This window comes from Aedes albopictus, chromosome 3 (assembly GCF_035046485.1).
Source record: "Aedes albopictus strain Foshan chromosome 3, AalbF5, whole genome shotgun sequence".
In the NCBI taxonomy this organism is placed as follows: domain Eukaryota; kingdom Metazoa; phylum Arthropoda; class Insecta; order Diptera; family Culicidae; genus Aedes; species Aedes albopictus.
Window position 1 is genome coordinate 422,773,984 of NC_085138.1, and position 15,929 is coordinate 422,789,912.

Consider the following 15,929-nt stretch of genomic DNA (forward strand, 5'->3'; position numbering starts at 1 on the left):
TTTTTTTCTAGACTAAATCGGTGATTCTAGAACCCAATTGGGCCAAATTTGTGCTCAAAATTGCGATATCTCTACTGGTTTCTGAGATATTTGAGAAAAAAATGTCGTTTTTCAGAATTTTTTTGGGTTTGGTACCAAAATATGACATTTTTCTCAAATATCTCGGAAACCAGTGGAGATATCGCAATTTTGAGCACAATTGGTCCAATTGGGTTCTAGAATCACCGATTTAGTCTAGAAAAAATAAGTTTGAAAATTAAATTTGAAATGATTTTTGAAAGTTTGTTCTAACAAAAATTTCACTTGAACCCTTTGCGCCACCCCTAAATATCAACCGAAATCGCTCATTTTTGTACAGCTGACTTATTTCGACTAGTAGATCACTTTCCACTTGAGAAATCATATATCGGAGAGATTTTTTGAAATTAGCCCCACCCTAGTGGTGCAGCGTTTCTTACTCAGCCGCTGGATGCCAGAACAAACGCTGTTTGAGCCGCACCTCCTTGGTGAACAAACGCTCGAATCGTACCTCCTCAATCTAGCTGAAGTCAGAAGGACAACAGTGCCCAAACTGCACTACCAGCTAAGCACACAACTCTTAGCTGGCGGTCTTTGTCATCGCTTGACCCGTGGAAGCATGAGGTAGGAACTTGTGAGGACCAGAGCTATATTGGACGCTCTCCTTATCGACTCACCGTTTTGCAGCCCTGGATCACCCTAACTCACCTCGATATCTCTAAAACCAGAACACCTACAAAAATGCAACTTTCAGAAAAGTTGTTGCTTTTGGGCTTCTAAATCCCATTGATGAAGACAGCATCTTTGTAAGGTATTGGAGATACATATCAAGATGAGTAAATGTGATACAATATTGTTGCAATACTTTTTTTTGAGTATATACTTATGACGGGTAGTGTGCTTGACTAAGTGGAATAAGACTGACAATTTTTTGGCGTATAGCAAAACAAAATAGATACCTATTTGATATTTAAGTTGCTATTTCGTTTACAAAAATATAATGAATGCATTTTGGAGACTTGTTACTACAATGTGTTACTACAACCCCCATAAAGTCTATCGGCAAGCAGCAGTTTGGATGTTCTAAGATTCACGCTACAGCTCTTCATCATGAAATGCTTGGAATGGTGAATAATGGAAGTGTGCGACATGGTTTATAAATATTATCTCACGTATTGATTATAAATATCTTAATCTTCAATACCAAAATTCCTAGAAATAATCAGCAGCATATTTTGCCCCATCCCCCGAACGTCATATTTATAACATCTTTCATGTATACTCATTGGAATCAGAATGTTATAATATGAATGACATATTATATTAACTGCAATGGAACAACTTAATTATACTTTAAGGGGAATTGTGCTGAAACAGGCTTCACACTCCGCTGAAGCGATGTAGTAAGTACAAGAATCATTCGTATAGAAATTATCTGCCAAACAAGCTATTTATCAACTTATATTGTCATTCATGCTTTTTGAATGTTTTTTTTTTCATTTAACCTCATTGTACCCTAAATTTCCAAATTTCATAGGATGCAGAGATATTACTGGTTAGCTCTTCATCAATATTAACTCATATCATGCATAGAAGTTTTAAGTTAAAGTTGTTTTAATTTAGAGACAATAAAAAAATAAGTTTATAGGGGAATTTTGGTAAACTAAGCTCTAAAACTATATGCTGCCGTCACCTTCCGTCTATGGGGCTATGCGCAAACAACATTTAGGATATTTTTGGAGTATATAAGCAATGGCTCATCGTTTGGAAATGTTTGGAATCGGTGGTATAAGGATAGGAACTACTCATATTTGTATGCGGGAAAACTCAAATATTATCAATAATTTGAAATCAAACTCGCCAAAAATGGTTTCTTTAGGAATAAACCATGTGTATTCGATCATTTATTCAGTTATTGTCTCGTAAAAAATCATAAATAAAAATAAAAAATGAATTTTAACCTTGAAAATATACCATTTCCTAATTGACCCCACAACACCCTAAAATTCCAACATTTTAATAACTTTTTGTATGTAACGTTACTCAATGGGATTAGGGCGATGGTATCCCAGCGAAAAAAAATCATTAAAATCATAACAAGTGCCTTAAAATGTCAGAAATTCACAAATTGTAGGGGGAACTGGGGTAAAATGGGCTGTATAACTCGCTTCAGAGTAGTTGCCCGTACATGAATCATACACCAACCAATTCTTGAGAAAATTTGCTTTCGAATAAGCCATTGATGGTTACATAGTGTCTTGTATTAAGAAAGTTATTAATTTTTTCCACCTTTGGGCTTGATTTTGCCCAATGTGCGTTGGCATGACTGAATTTTTCGATTTTTTTATAGACGTTCCAGGGAGTTTCATCAATGTTCCATGGTGTTTTTTGAGTTTAAAGGGCATTCAAAGGTGCTCCACGGGGCACGCTATGTCTGAACTAGAAGATTATAAAAAATGAATGTACATCGGGTTTCTTTCCACAGAATATAAGAATTCATGCTATATTATCATATGCAGAAACTTTAAAAATATTTCTTCGGGGAAATTTTGATTTTTTCATCTTTTTAGCTGTTTTTCATACAAATTTGCATGAAATACCCGTTTTTGGCCAATTTCTCTCCCATACAAAATGTATGGAAAAATTTTCACCGATAGAATATTTTTAAACCTTCTGCAAATGAAAATATAGGTTGAATACTGATGTTCTGCGGAACAAAAAACCGATTTACATTCAATTTTTATAATCTGCTGGTTCAGACATAGCGTGCGGGGTCTCATGGAGCGTTTCTGGGGTGTTCCAGGGGATCCCAGGGGTTTCAGGAGGTGTCCGAAACGTTCCAGTGGTTTTCAAGGGGCTTCATAGGGGCTATCGGGGTGTTTCAGGTGTTCCAAGAGGTTGCAACATTTACCAAGATGTTAGGGCAGCATCGTGGCTTCCGGCGGATTTCGGGGTCACAGAACGGATTGGGTGGATACTATAACTACTGGTGCCACTTGGTATCACTGGATTCACCAAAAAAAAAACTTTTTGCACTCTTTAGAGTCTATAGACTTAAAGTTTTATTCTTCGCCGGTATAGATGAACAGGCTGTTTTAGAGGGTTTCTGAAGCGCTCTGGGGGAATTCAGAGGGTTTGAGTGGATTTCTGGGTCGTTCCGGGGATGTTTCGGAAGTGTTTAAGGAGGTTTCAGTGATGGTCCAGGGGGTTTCAAGGTCGTTGGGGGATTTCAGGAACGTTCTAAAGAGTTTCAAAGGAATTTCAGGGGCGGGGCTAGAAAATTTCAGGGTTTCAAGGGACGTTCTAGGCAGATTTGGAAGCTTTTTATGTGTTGCTGGGGATTGCTGGGGCAATTCAAAGGGTTTCAGGGGCCTTCCAGAAGGCATAATAGAGTTCCAGGGGCATTTTCCGGGGTATTCTAGGAGGTTTTATTGGGGTTTCGGGGATGTTTCAGGGAGTTTATAGGTGTTTCAGGTCCACTTCAGGGGGGTTCAAGATCTTTATAGTGGGTTTCGGACGTTTAATGGATTCAAGGGGGATTCAAAGGGGTTCGGATAGGTTTCAGGGCTTTTCCAGGGGGTTTATCGACGTTCTAGGAAGTTTCAAAAAATTTCAAGGGTGGTCTAGGGGATTTAAGGTACGTTCTAGGTGGATTCAGAAGCTTTCCAGGGATTTCTGGGGTATTTCAAAGCATTTCAGGAGCTTTCCAAATGGTATCATGGGGTTTTGGGGGCGTTTGGGGAAGTTCCCGTGAGTTTCAGGGGCGTTCTAGGGGGGATTCATGAGCATTGCAGGGAGCTACAGGGGTATTCTGAGGGGTTTCAGGGGCGTTCCAGCAAATTTCAAGGAATTTCAGGGGCGTTCTAGTGGGTTTCATGGGTTTTCAAGGATGTTCTTGGATGTTTCAGGGGGTTCAGAGGGTTTCAAGTTGTTTCAGGAGATGTCAGGGATGTTTGAACTTCGGTAGCATCCTACAACCTCCGGAAACATTCCTTAATATCTCTGAAACCACCTTAAATGCCTTGAAATGTCTTGAAATTCTTCTGAAGCCCTTTTGAAAGCCCCCTATAATCCTCTCTAGCAATCTGAATCTGAAACCCTCGGAAACTCTTTCAAAACCCTTCTGAAACTCCCATAAAATTGAATGGACGATTTCTTTACTTCTTAATCATCTTAAAGTTTGAGTTTTTCCTTTTCCTGTCATTTGAATCTAAGATAACCCCACAGACTCAACTTTCAATTACTTACGAATAATTTGTACGGTCATTTAAGCTTATTCTTATTTTTTGGACCTTCTCAAGTATGCAGATCGCAGAAAGAAGAAATATGCTGCAGTTATCTGATATGCATATGCGTGCACGTATTCATGATTAATTACGACTGTAATTGGTGTATTCTTTAGATCATTTCTTGGCTTTTCTGTCCGATTGTGAGATCAAAACCACCTAATGTTCTCTTACTCATATCGAGACGCCGAAGTAAGCAAACGTAAGCAATCGGACTGCAAAGCCAAGGAATACGCCAAAAAATATGCATGCAGACTTAAAGACTTTTTTTCATGAAATTTTTGAACGATCTTAAACAACTCATCAAAATCTTTTTTTTTCATTTGTTCTTTGTTCGTAATCCACTCTTACTCGGGTTTATCCTGCGAATATCCTGCCTTTTACGGCCATTTACGGTATTTACGGCCAAGTGCTTCCCAATTGTCAAAACTGTAATTGACCACAACGACTCAGTCATTGCATTGTGTTAAGTGCATCCCGTCTGTCGTCCAGATTTGTACACGAAGATTGCTTGATTGAATCTGAAGATGCGGTTAAATTACCCACTTGGAAGACGACTATGGCAGTAGTAAGCCAAGCCATTGTTGCCCGACGACGACGGGAAGAGAACTTTGCACTCTGCGCAGTAGACAGTCCCTAGTCCGTCCAGCTCAGTAAACCGCAGCGGGCAGACAAATTTGGCGAGGTGTACTTGAGATACCACTTCCTCTTGCGTATGAGTCGTCAACCTCCTCTCGTTCGCTATTTTTCTGACTCTACTCGTCTAGGTACGCGTTGAGGATATCTTTGGGCGTCAGGATAGGGGAGGTTAGGTTGGTGGCGCAGTTAATGACCAATAACAACCGACCAACCATTTACTGAGCTTTGTCTTGTTGTTTTTGATTCGACGGAGCCACATGCGTTACTGTTTTAGTTCCGTTCGGTTACTCGCTGGACCGGAATCGGTCCCTTAAGTAGCGGGCAGTGGTTCTCAATTGAGTGGGAAACCTCAATTATGGATCCTAGATCCAACTACGTGGCTTCACAGCACAACATGTTGTAGTTATTTCTACACGAATGCCATCATAAGAATCTGCAGATTATTGGAAACTACTCTAAGAGACATGACTCATGAAATGTAGTTTGCCAAACTCTGTTGCTCATTACAATGGACTCCGGATGGATAATCGATGTTCCTCTCTACAGCATCCCTACCATGCCATAAGTAGACTTTAGGACTGTCGATAACGTCCCCAACCGCACACCGACCCCTCATCAGAGACCAGCTTCTTCGAAGATGACCACACCACTCGTTCGTGCCTCGTTGGATGACCTCGAAAAATACAGATATGGTCATGCCGTACTACCGCGCCGGCCGTTGTTGGTACAACACTACTGATGAATAACATCAACGAGGATGGTAAGCACTCGCTGCTGCTGTTATGGCGACGTCGATGATGAATCTGCAAATTGGCTGCAGACGACACGACGACGACGACGACGCGCATCCTCCGGGGCAGGTCCGGGGTCAATCGACCGAAATGACCGCCGGTCCCGAAGACGTTGCGACGACGGTCGGTAGTCACGAGAGTCTGTTTTCGCTTTCCTTTGGTTGGGTGGTGGAATGGCGACGACGACGACGTTTTTCGTCTGATTACCTTTTGCGAAATGCGAACTGCTTACGGCACACAGCATCTCGTTTAGCAGATCAAGATTGGAACCATCTTCTGTCATCTCAGGCAGTCATCCCCCAATCAATCATTTACAGACAATAATCGGAAACGCATAAAATCCGATCGATGATGACTCAATTCAAATTTTGTTCTCTTTTTTTGCAGATTGGCCCATCCTGCTACCATAAACGACCGCCGCCACCAACTATACTGAGTACCTGGAACATAAAAGTCTGATTGAAGCTAGTGATTAGGAGCGAAGCAAGTTTCCCTTTCCAGAGGTGAGTAGTTAACGATCAATTAGGTTTTAAATGTAGGCACAATTACTTCACAGATCGCATTTCTAATTATCCTTGCCATCCATTTGCACCTTAGGCTGTTTCATTATTGTGTTTGTAATTTGTTATTGGTACCTGATTTTGCGCAGAGCAATGACAGAACAAGACATTATTTCTGTAATTTACCAAGTTCATTGGCAATTCTTGTCATTTTATATTCTTCTAAAACTTTATTTTGGATTTCAATTGTTATAATATAACAAAATATCCATTTTGCACGCATCATTTTTTTTGAATTTTAATTAACTTCTTGTAAATTATGGTTTTGAATTAACATAGCATGCCATGGATAAATGTTTTAACAAAGTTTTAACACCTTTATTCAAACTTTCAATAAATATCCTCAATTTTTTTCTAAGTTTCTTCTTCATCGAGGATTCAATTTCATCGAGGATTTCTTCAGGATATTTCCAGGGATTTCTCCAAGGGTTCCTTCCCTATTTTTTTTGGTTTTTTTTCAGGATTCCTTTCCAAAATTCCTGCATTTTTTCTCTATGACTACCGTCATATTTCTTTTGCAGAAAGACCTACGGGAACTCCATCTGGGGTGCCTCCTAGAAATGCTATAATTTTTTTTCTGGGATTTCTTCGCGTACGTAACGAATTCTTTCTCTAAAAGTTCCTTCGAGGTTGAGTGTAGAATTAGCATTTAAGTTAAAATGCACGTTAATAAAAATAAAAAAAAGTTCCTTCGAGAAATCCTCCAGAAATAAGTTCAGGGAATCTGGGAATCTTCAAGAAATTCTTCCGGGTTTCCTCTAGGAATTCCGTCGCAGATTTCTTTAGATTTTTTTTTCTGCATTTTCTCCGGTATGTCAGAAATTACTCTGAATTATATTTGAGGATTCCCTTGGAATGCCTTCGGGCGATTTCTACAGCAAATTCGCGGAGTTGCCCAGGAATTTTTCTAGGGATTTCTCCCGGACTTCCTTTGGGAATCCCTTAGGAATTCCTTAGGGGATTCCTTCGGGGTTTTCTCTAGGAATTTCTCCGGAGATTCATCTAGGAATTCCTCGGTAGATTCCTCCGCAGATTCCTCCGGAGATTCCTTCGCAGATACCTCTGGAGATTCCTCCAAGAATTCCTCCGAAGATTCCTCCAGGAATTTCTCCGGAGATTCCTCCAAAAATTCCTCCGGAGATTCCTTCAGGAATTCCTCCAGCAATTCCTCCGAAGATTCTTCCAGGAATTCCACCGGAGATTCCTCCAGGAATTCCTCTGGAGTTTCCTCCAGGAATTCCTGTGAACCCCGCTACATTGGCTATTGACTATCGTAGTTCAGATTATTTTGAGGATTCCTCCGGAGATTCTTCCAGGAATTCCTCCGGAAATTCTTCCAGGAATTTCTCCGGAGATTTCTCCAGGAATTCCTCCGAGGATTCCTCCAGGAATTCCTCTGGAGATTCCTCCAGGAATTCCTCCAGGAATTCCTCCAGGAATTCCTCCGGAGATTCCTGCGGGAATCCCTCCGGAGATTCCTGCGGGAATCCCTCCGGAGATTCCTGCGGGAATCCCTCCGGAGATTCCTGCGGGAATCCCTCCGGAGATTCCTGCGGGAATCCCTCCGGAGATTCCTGCGGGAATCCCTCCGGAGATTCCTGCGGGAATCCCTCCGGAGATTCCTGCGGGAATCCCTCCGGAGATTCCTGCGGGAATCCCTCCGGAGATTCCTGCGGGAATCCCTCCGGAGATTCCTGCGGGAATCCCTCCGGAGATTCCTGCGGGAATCCCTCCGGAGATTCCTGCGGGAATCCCTCCGGAGATTCCTGCGGGAATCCCTCCGGAGATTCCTGCGGGAATCCCTCCGGAGATTCCTGCGGGAATCCCTCCGGAGATTCCTGCGGGAATCCCTCCGGAGATTCCTGCGGGAATCCCTCCGGAGATTCCTACGGGAATCCCTCCGGAGATTCCTGCGGGAATCCCTCCGGAGATTCCTCCAGGAATCCTTCCGGAGATTCCTGCGGGAATCCCTCCGGAGATTCCTGCGGGAATCCCTCCGGAGATTCCTGCGGGAATCCCTCCGGAGATTCCTGCGGGAATCCCTCCGGAGATTCCTACGGGAATCCCTCCGGAGATTCCTGCGGGAATCCCTCCGGAGATTCCTCCAGGAATCCTTCCGGAGATTCCTGCGGGAATCCCTCCGGAGATTCCTCCAGGAATCCTTCCGGAGATTCCTCCAGGAATCCCTCCGGAGATTCCTCCAGGAATCCCTCCGGAGATTCCTCCAGGAATCCCTCCGGAGATTCCTCCAGGAATCCCTCCGGAGATTCCTCCAGGAATCCCTCCGGAGATTCCTCCAGGAATCCCTCCGGAGATTCCTCCAGGAATCCCTCCGGAGATTCCTCCAGGAATCCCTCCGGAGATTCCTCCAGGAATCCCTCCGGAGATTCCTCCAGGAATCCCTCCGGAGATTCCTCCAGGAATCCCTCCGGAGATTCCTCCAGGAATCCCTCCGGAGATTCCTCCAGGAATCCCTCCGGAGATTCCTCCAGGAATCCCTCCGGAGATTCCTCCAGGAATCCCTCCGGAGATTCCTCCAGGAATCCCTCCGGAGATTCCTCCAGGAATCCCTCCGGAGATTCCTCCAGGAATCCCTCCGGAGATTCCTCCAGGAATCCCTCCGGAGATTCCTCCAGGAATCCCTCCGGAGATTCCTCCAGGAATCCCTCCGGAGATTCCTCCAGGAATCCCTCCGGAGATTCCTGCGGGAATCCCTCCGGAGATTCCTGCGGGAATCCCTCCGGAGATTCCTGCGGGAATCCCTCCGGAGATTCCTGCGGGAATCCCTCCGGAGATTCCTGCGGGAATCCCTCCGGAGATTCCTGCGGGAATCCCTCCGGAGATTCCTGCGGGAATCCCTCCGGAGATTCCTGCGGGAATCCCTCCGGAGATTCCTGCGGGAATCCCTCCGGAGATTCCTGCGGGAATCCCTCCGGAGATTCCTGCGGGAATCCCTCCGGAGATTCCTGCGGGAATCCCTCCGGAGATTCCTGCGGGAATCCCTCCGGAGATTCCTGCGGGAATCCCTCCGGAGATTCCTGCGGGAATCCCTCCAGAGATTCCTCCAGGAATCCCTCCGGAGATTCCTCCAGGAATCCCTCCGGAGATTCCTCCAGGAATCCCTCCGGAGATTCCTCCAGGAATCCCTCCGGAGATTCCTCCAGGAATCCCTCCGGAGATTCCTCCAGGAATCCCTCCGGAGATTCCTCCAGGAATCCCTCCGGAGATTCCTCCAGGAATCCCTCCGGAGATTCCTCCAGGAATCCCTCCGGAGATTCCTCCAGGAATCCCTCCGGAGATTCCTCCAGGAATCCCTCCGGAGATTCCTCCAGGAATCCCTCCGGAGATTCCTCCAGGAATCCCTCCGGAGATTCCTCCAGGAATCCCTCCGGAGATTCCTCCAGGAATCCCTCCGGAGATTCCTCCAGGAATCCCTCCGGAGATTCCTCCAGGAATCCCTCCGGAGATTCCTCCAGCAATTCCTCCGGAGATTCCTCCAGGAATTCCTCCGAAGATTCCTCCAGGAATTCCTCCTCCAGGAATTTCTCCGGAGATTCCTCCAGGAATTTCTCCGGGAATTCCTCCAGGAATTTCTCCGGGAATTCCTCCAGGTATTTCTCCGGGAATTCCTCCAGGAATTCCTTCGGGGATTCCTCCAGGAATTCCTCCAGGAATTCCTCCAGGAATTCCTCCGGGGATTCCTCCAGGAATTCCTCCAGGAATTCCTCCAGGAATTCCTTCGGGGATTCCTCCAGGAATTCCTCCAGGAATTCCTCCAGGAATTCCTCCAGGAATTCCTCCGGGGATTCCTCCAGGAATTCCTCCGGGGATTCCTCCAGGAATTCCTCCGGGGATTCCTCCAGGAGTTCCTCCGGGGATTCCTCCAGGAATTCCTCCGGGGATTCCTCCAGGAATTCCTCCGGGGATTCCTCCAGGAATTCCTCCGGGGATTCCTCCAGGAATTCCTCCGGGGATTCCTCCAGGAATTCCTCCGGGGATTCCTCCAGGAATTCCTCCGGGGATTCCTCCAGGAATTCCTCCGGGGATTCCTCCAGGAATTCCTCCGGGGATTCCTCCAGGAATTCCTCCGGGGATTCCTCCAGGAATTCCTCCGGGGATTCCTCCAGGAATTCCTCCGGGGATTCCTCCAGGAATTCCTCCGGGGATTCCTCCAGGAATTCCTCCGGGGATTCCTCCAGGAATTCCTCCGGGGATTCCTCCAGGAATTCCTCCGGGGATTCCTCCAGGAATTCCTCCGGGGATTCCTCCAGGAATTCCTCCGGGGATTCCTCCAGGAATTCCTCCGGGGATTCCTCCAGGAATTCCTCCGGGGATTCCTCCAGGAATTCCTCCGGGGATTCCTCCAGGAATTTCTCCGGGGATTCCTCCAGGAATTCCTCCGGGGATTCCTCCAGGAATTCCTCCGGGGATTCCTCCAGGAATTCCTCCGGGGATTCCTCCAGGAATTCCTCCGGGGATTCCTCCAGGAATTCCTCCGGGGATTCCTCCAGGAATTCCTCCGGGGATTCCTCCAGGAATTCCTCCGGGGATTCCTCCAGGAATTCCTCCGGGGATTCCTCCAGGAATTCCTCCAGGGGTTTCTCCAGGAATTCCTACGGGGATTCCTCCAGGAATTCCTCCGGGGATTCCTCCAGGAATTCCTCCGGGGATTCCTCCAGGAATTCCTCCGGGGATTCCTCCAGGAATTCCTCCGGGGATTCCTCCAGGAATTCCTCCGGGGATTCCTCCAGGAATTCCTCCGGGGATTCCTCCAGGAATTCCTCCGGGGATTCCTCCAGGAATTCCTCCGGGGATTCCTCCAGGAATTCCTCCGGGGAATCCTCCAGGAATTCCTCCGGGGATTCCTCCAGGAATTCCTCCGGGGATTCCTCCAGGAATTCCTCCGGGGATTCCTCCAGGAATTCCTCCGGGAATGCCTCCAGGAATTCCTCCGGGAATTCCTCCAGGAATTCCTCCGGGAATTCCTCCGGGAATTCCTCCAGGAATTCCTCCAGGAATTCCTCCAGGAATTCCTCCAGGAATTCCTCCAGGAATTCCTGCGGGAATTCCTCCAGGAATTCCTGCGGGAATTCCTCCAGGAATTCCTCCGGGGATTCCTCCAGGAATTCCTCCGGGGATTCCTCCAGGAATTCCTCCGGGGATTCCTCCAGGAATTCCTCCGGGGATTCCTCCAGGAATTCCTCCGGGGATTCCTCCAGGAATTCCTCCGGGGATTCCTCCAGGAATTCCTCCGGGGATTCCTCCAGGAATTCCTCCGGGGATTCCTCCAGGAATTCCTCCGGGGATTCCTCCAGGAATTCCTCCGGGGATTCCTCCAGGAATTCCTCCGGGGATTCCTCCAGGAATTCCTCCGGGGATTCCTCCAGGAATTCCTCCGGGGATTCCTCCAGGAATTCCTCCGGGGATTCCTCCAGGAATTCCTCCGGGGATTCCTCCAGGAATTCCTCCGGGGATTCCTCCAGGAATTCCTCCGGGGATTCCTCCAGGAATTCCTCCGGGGATTCCTCCAGGAATTCCTCCGGGGATTCCTCCAGGAATTCCTCCGGGGATTCCTCCAGGAATTCCTCCGGGGATTCCTCCAGGAATTCCTCCGGGGATTCCTCCAGGAATTCCTCCGGGGATTCCTCCAGGAATTCCTCCGGGGATTCCTCCAGGAATTCCTCCGGGGATTCCTCCAGGAATTCCTCCGGGGATTCCTCCAGGAATTCCTCCGGAGATTACTCCAGGAACTCCTCCGGGGATTCCTCCAGGAACTCCTCCGGGGATTCCTCCAGGAATTCCTCCGGCGATTCCTCATGGAATTCCTCCGGGGATTCTTCCAGGAATTCCTCCGGGGATTCTAACAGGAATCCCTCCGGGGATTACTCCAGGAATTCCTCCAGGAATTCCTCCAGGAATTCCTCCAGGAATTCCTCCAGGAATTCCTCCAGAAATTCCTCCGGGGATTCTTTCAGGCATTCTTCCGGGGATTCCTACATCCTGGAATTGCTGCGGGGATTCCTCCAGGGATTCCTCCAGAAAATCCTCCGAGGATTCCTCCGAGGATTCCTCCAGCAATCCCTCCGGGGACTCCTTCACGAATTCTTCCGGGGATTCCTTCAGGCATTCTTCCGGGGATTTCTACATCCTGGATTTGCTTCGGGGATTCCTCCAGGTATTTCTCCGGAGATTCCTCCAGCAATTCCTCCGGGGAGTCCTCCAGGCATTACTCCGGGGATTCCTCCAAGCATTCACGAATTCCTTCCAGGATTTCTCCTGGAATTATTTCCGGAGGTTCCTCCAAGGATTCCTCCGGGGATTCCTCGAAGAATTCTTTAGTTATCCCTGAGCATTCGTCAAGGAAATTTCTTGAGGATCATCTAAAATAATGTTTTAGGATTCTCTGGAGAAATTCGTTTAAGAATCCCTGAGCAAATTTCTTGCGCAATCTTTTAAGAGATTGCTTGAGCCTTCGCTGGGGAAATTTCTTGAGTAATTCCTAAGGAATTATTTTGAGGAATCCTTGAGGAAATTTAAACATTTGTACTGGTCATTCTTGGAGTAGTTTGTTAGCAAAGTTCTTGAGGATTCTCTTTGGAAATTAAAACCTGAGGAAATATCTTCAATGATCCCTAAGGAAACTTCCTAAATATTATGAGGGCATTCCTTGAGTTATCTTTGAGAAAAATTTTGAAAATTCCCTGAGAAAATTCATAGGGGATTCACTGTGTTAAATCCTTGAGTAATCCCCTAAGTCTTGAGTATTTTATGAGAAGAATATTTTGAGTAGTCCCTGAGGAAATTTATCCATGAGGAGTTATCCATGAGGGATTTCCTTCAGGAGCATTTGGGAGTATTTCTTGAGGAATCCTTGAGCAAATATCTTGAGCAAATTTCTTTAGGAACCCCTGAGAGGAGTATCTTGAGTAATCATTGAGAAAGTTTCTTGAAGATTATTTGACAAAAATCAAAGTGGGTTCTCCGAGTTAATTTATTGAATAATCCCTGAGAACCCCTTGAGTAGTCCCTTGAGAAAAAATTGCTCGATTTGATGAGGAAATTTCGTGAGTTATCCGTGACGATTTTTTCTGACGATTATCTGGGGATGTTTCTATTGGAATCCTTGAGGTGATTTGTTAAGTAATCTCTAAGCAAATCTCTTGAGGAATCCCTGGGGAAATTCCTTTTGGAACGCCTAAGGAAAGTTCTTGAGAAATCCCTTAGGGAATTCCTTGAGGATTCTCTGGGGATTTCTTTAGGAAAATTTCGGAGGAATTTCTTGAAGAACTCGCGCAGGAATTTCTGGAGGATTTCGCGGAGGAATTTCTGAATGAATTTTAAGGGAAATTTCTAGAGCAATTCAGAGGACTTTCTGGAAAAAAAAAAACCCCTAGGAGTTTCTGGCGCAATCAACTGAGGAATTCCTCGATAAATTTCTGGAGAATTTTAGGAGAAATTTCTGGAGGATCTCGTGGAGGAGTTGCTTAAGGAATTCTCGGAGGAAATTTTGGAAGAAATTCCGGAGAAAGTTCTTGATGAATTTTCGATGGATTTTCTGGATGAATTCTCTAAGGAATTTCTAGAAGAATTACCAGAGTACTTTCTGTAGGTGTTCCCGGAGGAGTTTCTCGAGGGATTTCTTGAAAAAATTCTAGAGAAATTTCTGGAATATTTTTTTGTATGAATTCTCGAAGAAATTTATGCAATAATGCCTAAAGGAATTCACTGACGAATTTCTGGAAGAATCTCCAAAGGAGCTTTGGAGGAATTCCCACAGGAATTTCTGGAGAAATCCTCAGAGGAATTTCTGGAGTAATTCCTAGAGGAATTTCTTGAGGAATTGTTGGAGAAATTTCTAGATAAACTCCCAGAAGAATGTCTTGAGCATTTCCCAAATGACTTACTAAAGGTATTCCCAAAAGATTTTATTAGAGAGTTTTATTACAGAATTCCCGGAGGAATTTCTGGATGAATTCAGGAAAGAATTTCTGGAGGATTCTTTTTTTATATAATTCAAATAAAATTCACACAAATATTTGTTTCATGAATTCTTTCGGTATTTTTTTTTTAAATCCTTTGGTAATTCATCCGCAATACTCTTTGAGCATTGCTTCGGAAGTTTTTGAATTCTGATGTTTCTTGAACTCAAATTCTTTTGTGGTTACTGAAGGAATTTATTTCGGTAGGAACTAAAAAAGTGATTGCGTAAAAAAATGCAAAATCTATTTCTTAATGAGTTTTTTAGCAATCGAAAGAAATTTTTGAAAAAAAATATTCTCGAGGAATTTAAAAATATTTTCTAAACAGTTTTTCAAAGACAGTGCCAGTAATGAAGTGAGTTTTTATTCTTCTTCTGCCTGCTTCTCATCTCTCACAGTAATCAGCATATCGTGTGGCAGGCACGCAGATACTCTATACCCACGGAAGTCTAGGAAAGTTCCTTTATAAATACTTCCTGGACCGACCGGGAATAGAACCTTTCACCCTTAGCATGGTCAAGTTTTGTAGCCACGTCTTTACAGCTGTGGCTGTGGGGACGCTAAAAATCAGTTTTTATTATTTGACATTATTGAATTGGATGGAAGGATTTAATGAAATGCGTTCTGATGGACCGGTTAGTTCATCTTGATAAAACTACATCTTTTAGCTTAACAAAAGTATAGTTAGAATTCAACAAAAGCACTATTATCTAGTTTTATTCGCTATCATTTCCTCACTTTTCAGATCCCGCTATATTGGCTATTGACTATCGTAGTTTAGATTATTTTGTACAGTTACGAATTAGTTTCTCAAGCCTTACCCGTAGTCGTAGGCCTATAAAACCTTTAGCCAAATATGAGTCCACCGCCGTTTCCCGCGCAAAATTTGTCGCTATGAGTAGAAGCAGGTGCTTTGCTGCCATTCTGGGTTCAGAATGACGGATGTTGCCTACCCGATCGCACCGATTCCCCCAGTTTCGATCGACCCAAAGTCGAAAATCACCCCCACCGTCGTCACGGGCGACGACGCGCAAGGGCCACCACCGCCTCCGCGTACGGTGTCCTTCAATCGGGACGTGCATGTCAAAAGAATTGGTTTGTTCAAAAAATATGTTCCTAAATTTATTTACACTTCCTACCGATCAATGTTCACCGCCATTTTGTCCGTTGTGCTTGTTGCTTGTTCGAAAAAATAATGTCCGTTCGGTCCATAATCACTTGTTTTGACACGCTGCACGCTGCTAACCGATTAATGTCCGTCTAATAATTAGATTTACACTGAAATGAGCAATAACGCACGGAGTTTCTTCACGAAAGTTCGTTTGCTCTCTCACCCCCACCCCACACTAATGGCGAATGTTCTAACATTGTTATTCGTAACTCACTCCCGGAACAGCTTACAACTAATGGATCCGAGTACTTAGTTAACGCTGGACTTAGGCGACCGCAGGGCACGGTGTTTAGAATAACTAGACTAAAGTTTCTGACAAAATATTTTACAATTATAATTTCTTAAATTTCAATAACTACCGTCTAGCCCCGTTAGTTTGACGGCATCTAATCTGAACACTTTTTAACTTGTCCCCCGTTAATCTGCACATCGTTCAAACTAAATATGGCTCAAACGTCATTCTGCTTATGGAACGGGGTGAAACG

General features: G+C 45.2%; 1 protein-coding gene across 2 annotated transcripts in view; it reads left to right on the plus strand.

Moving 5' to 3' along the window:
- The window catches only part of LOC109410650 (uncharacterized), a 139,536-nt gene that overhangs the window by 103,446 nt on the left and 20,161 nt on the right, over window positions 1–15,929 (plus strand). For both annotated transcript variants that reach the window (XM_062856379.1, XM_062856380.1), the window contains 2 exons: window positions 6,122–6,237; window positions 15,019–15,368. In XM_062856379.1, the coding sequence (XP_062712363.1) occupies window positions 15,209–15,368 (160 nt within the window). In that variant the 5' untranslated portion in view covers window positions 6,122–6,237; window positions 15,019–15,208. The remainder of the gene's footprint in view (window positions 1–6,121; window positions 6,238–15,018; window positions 15,369–15,929) is intronic.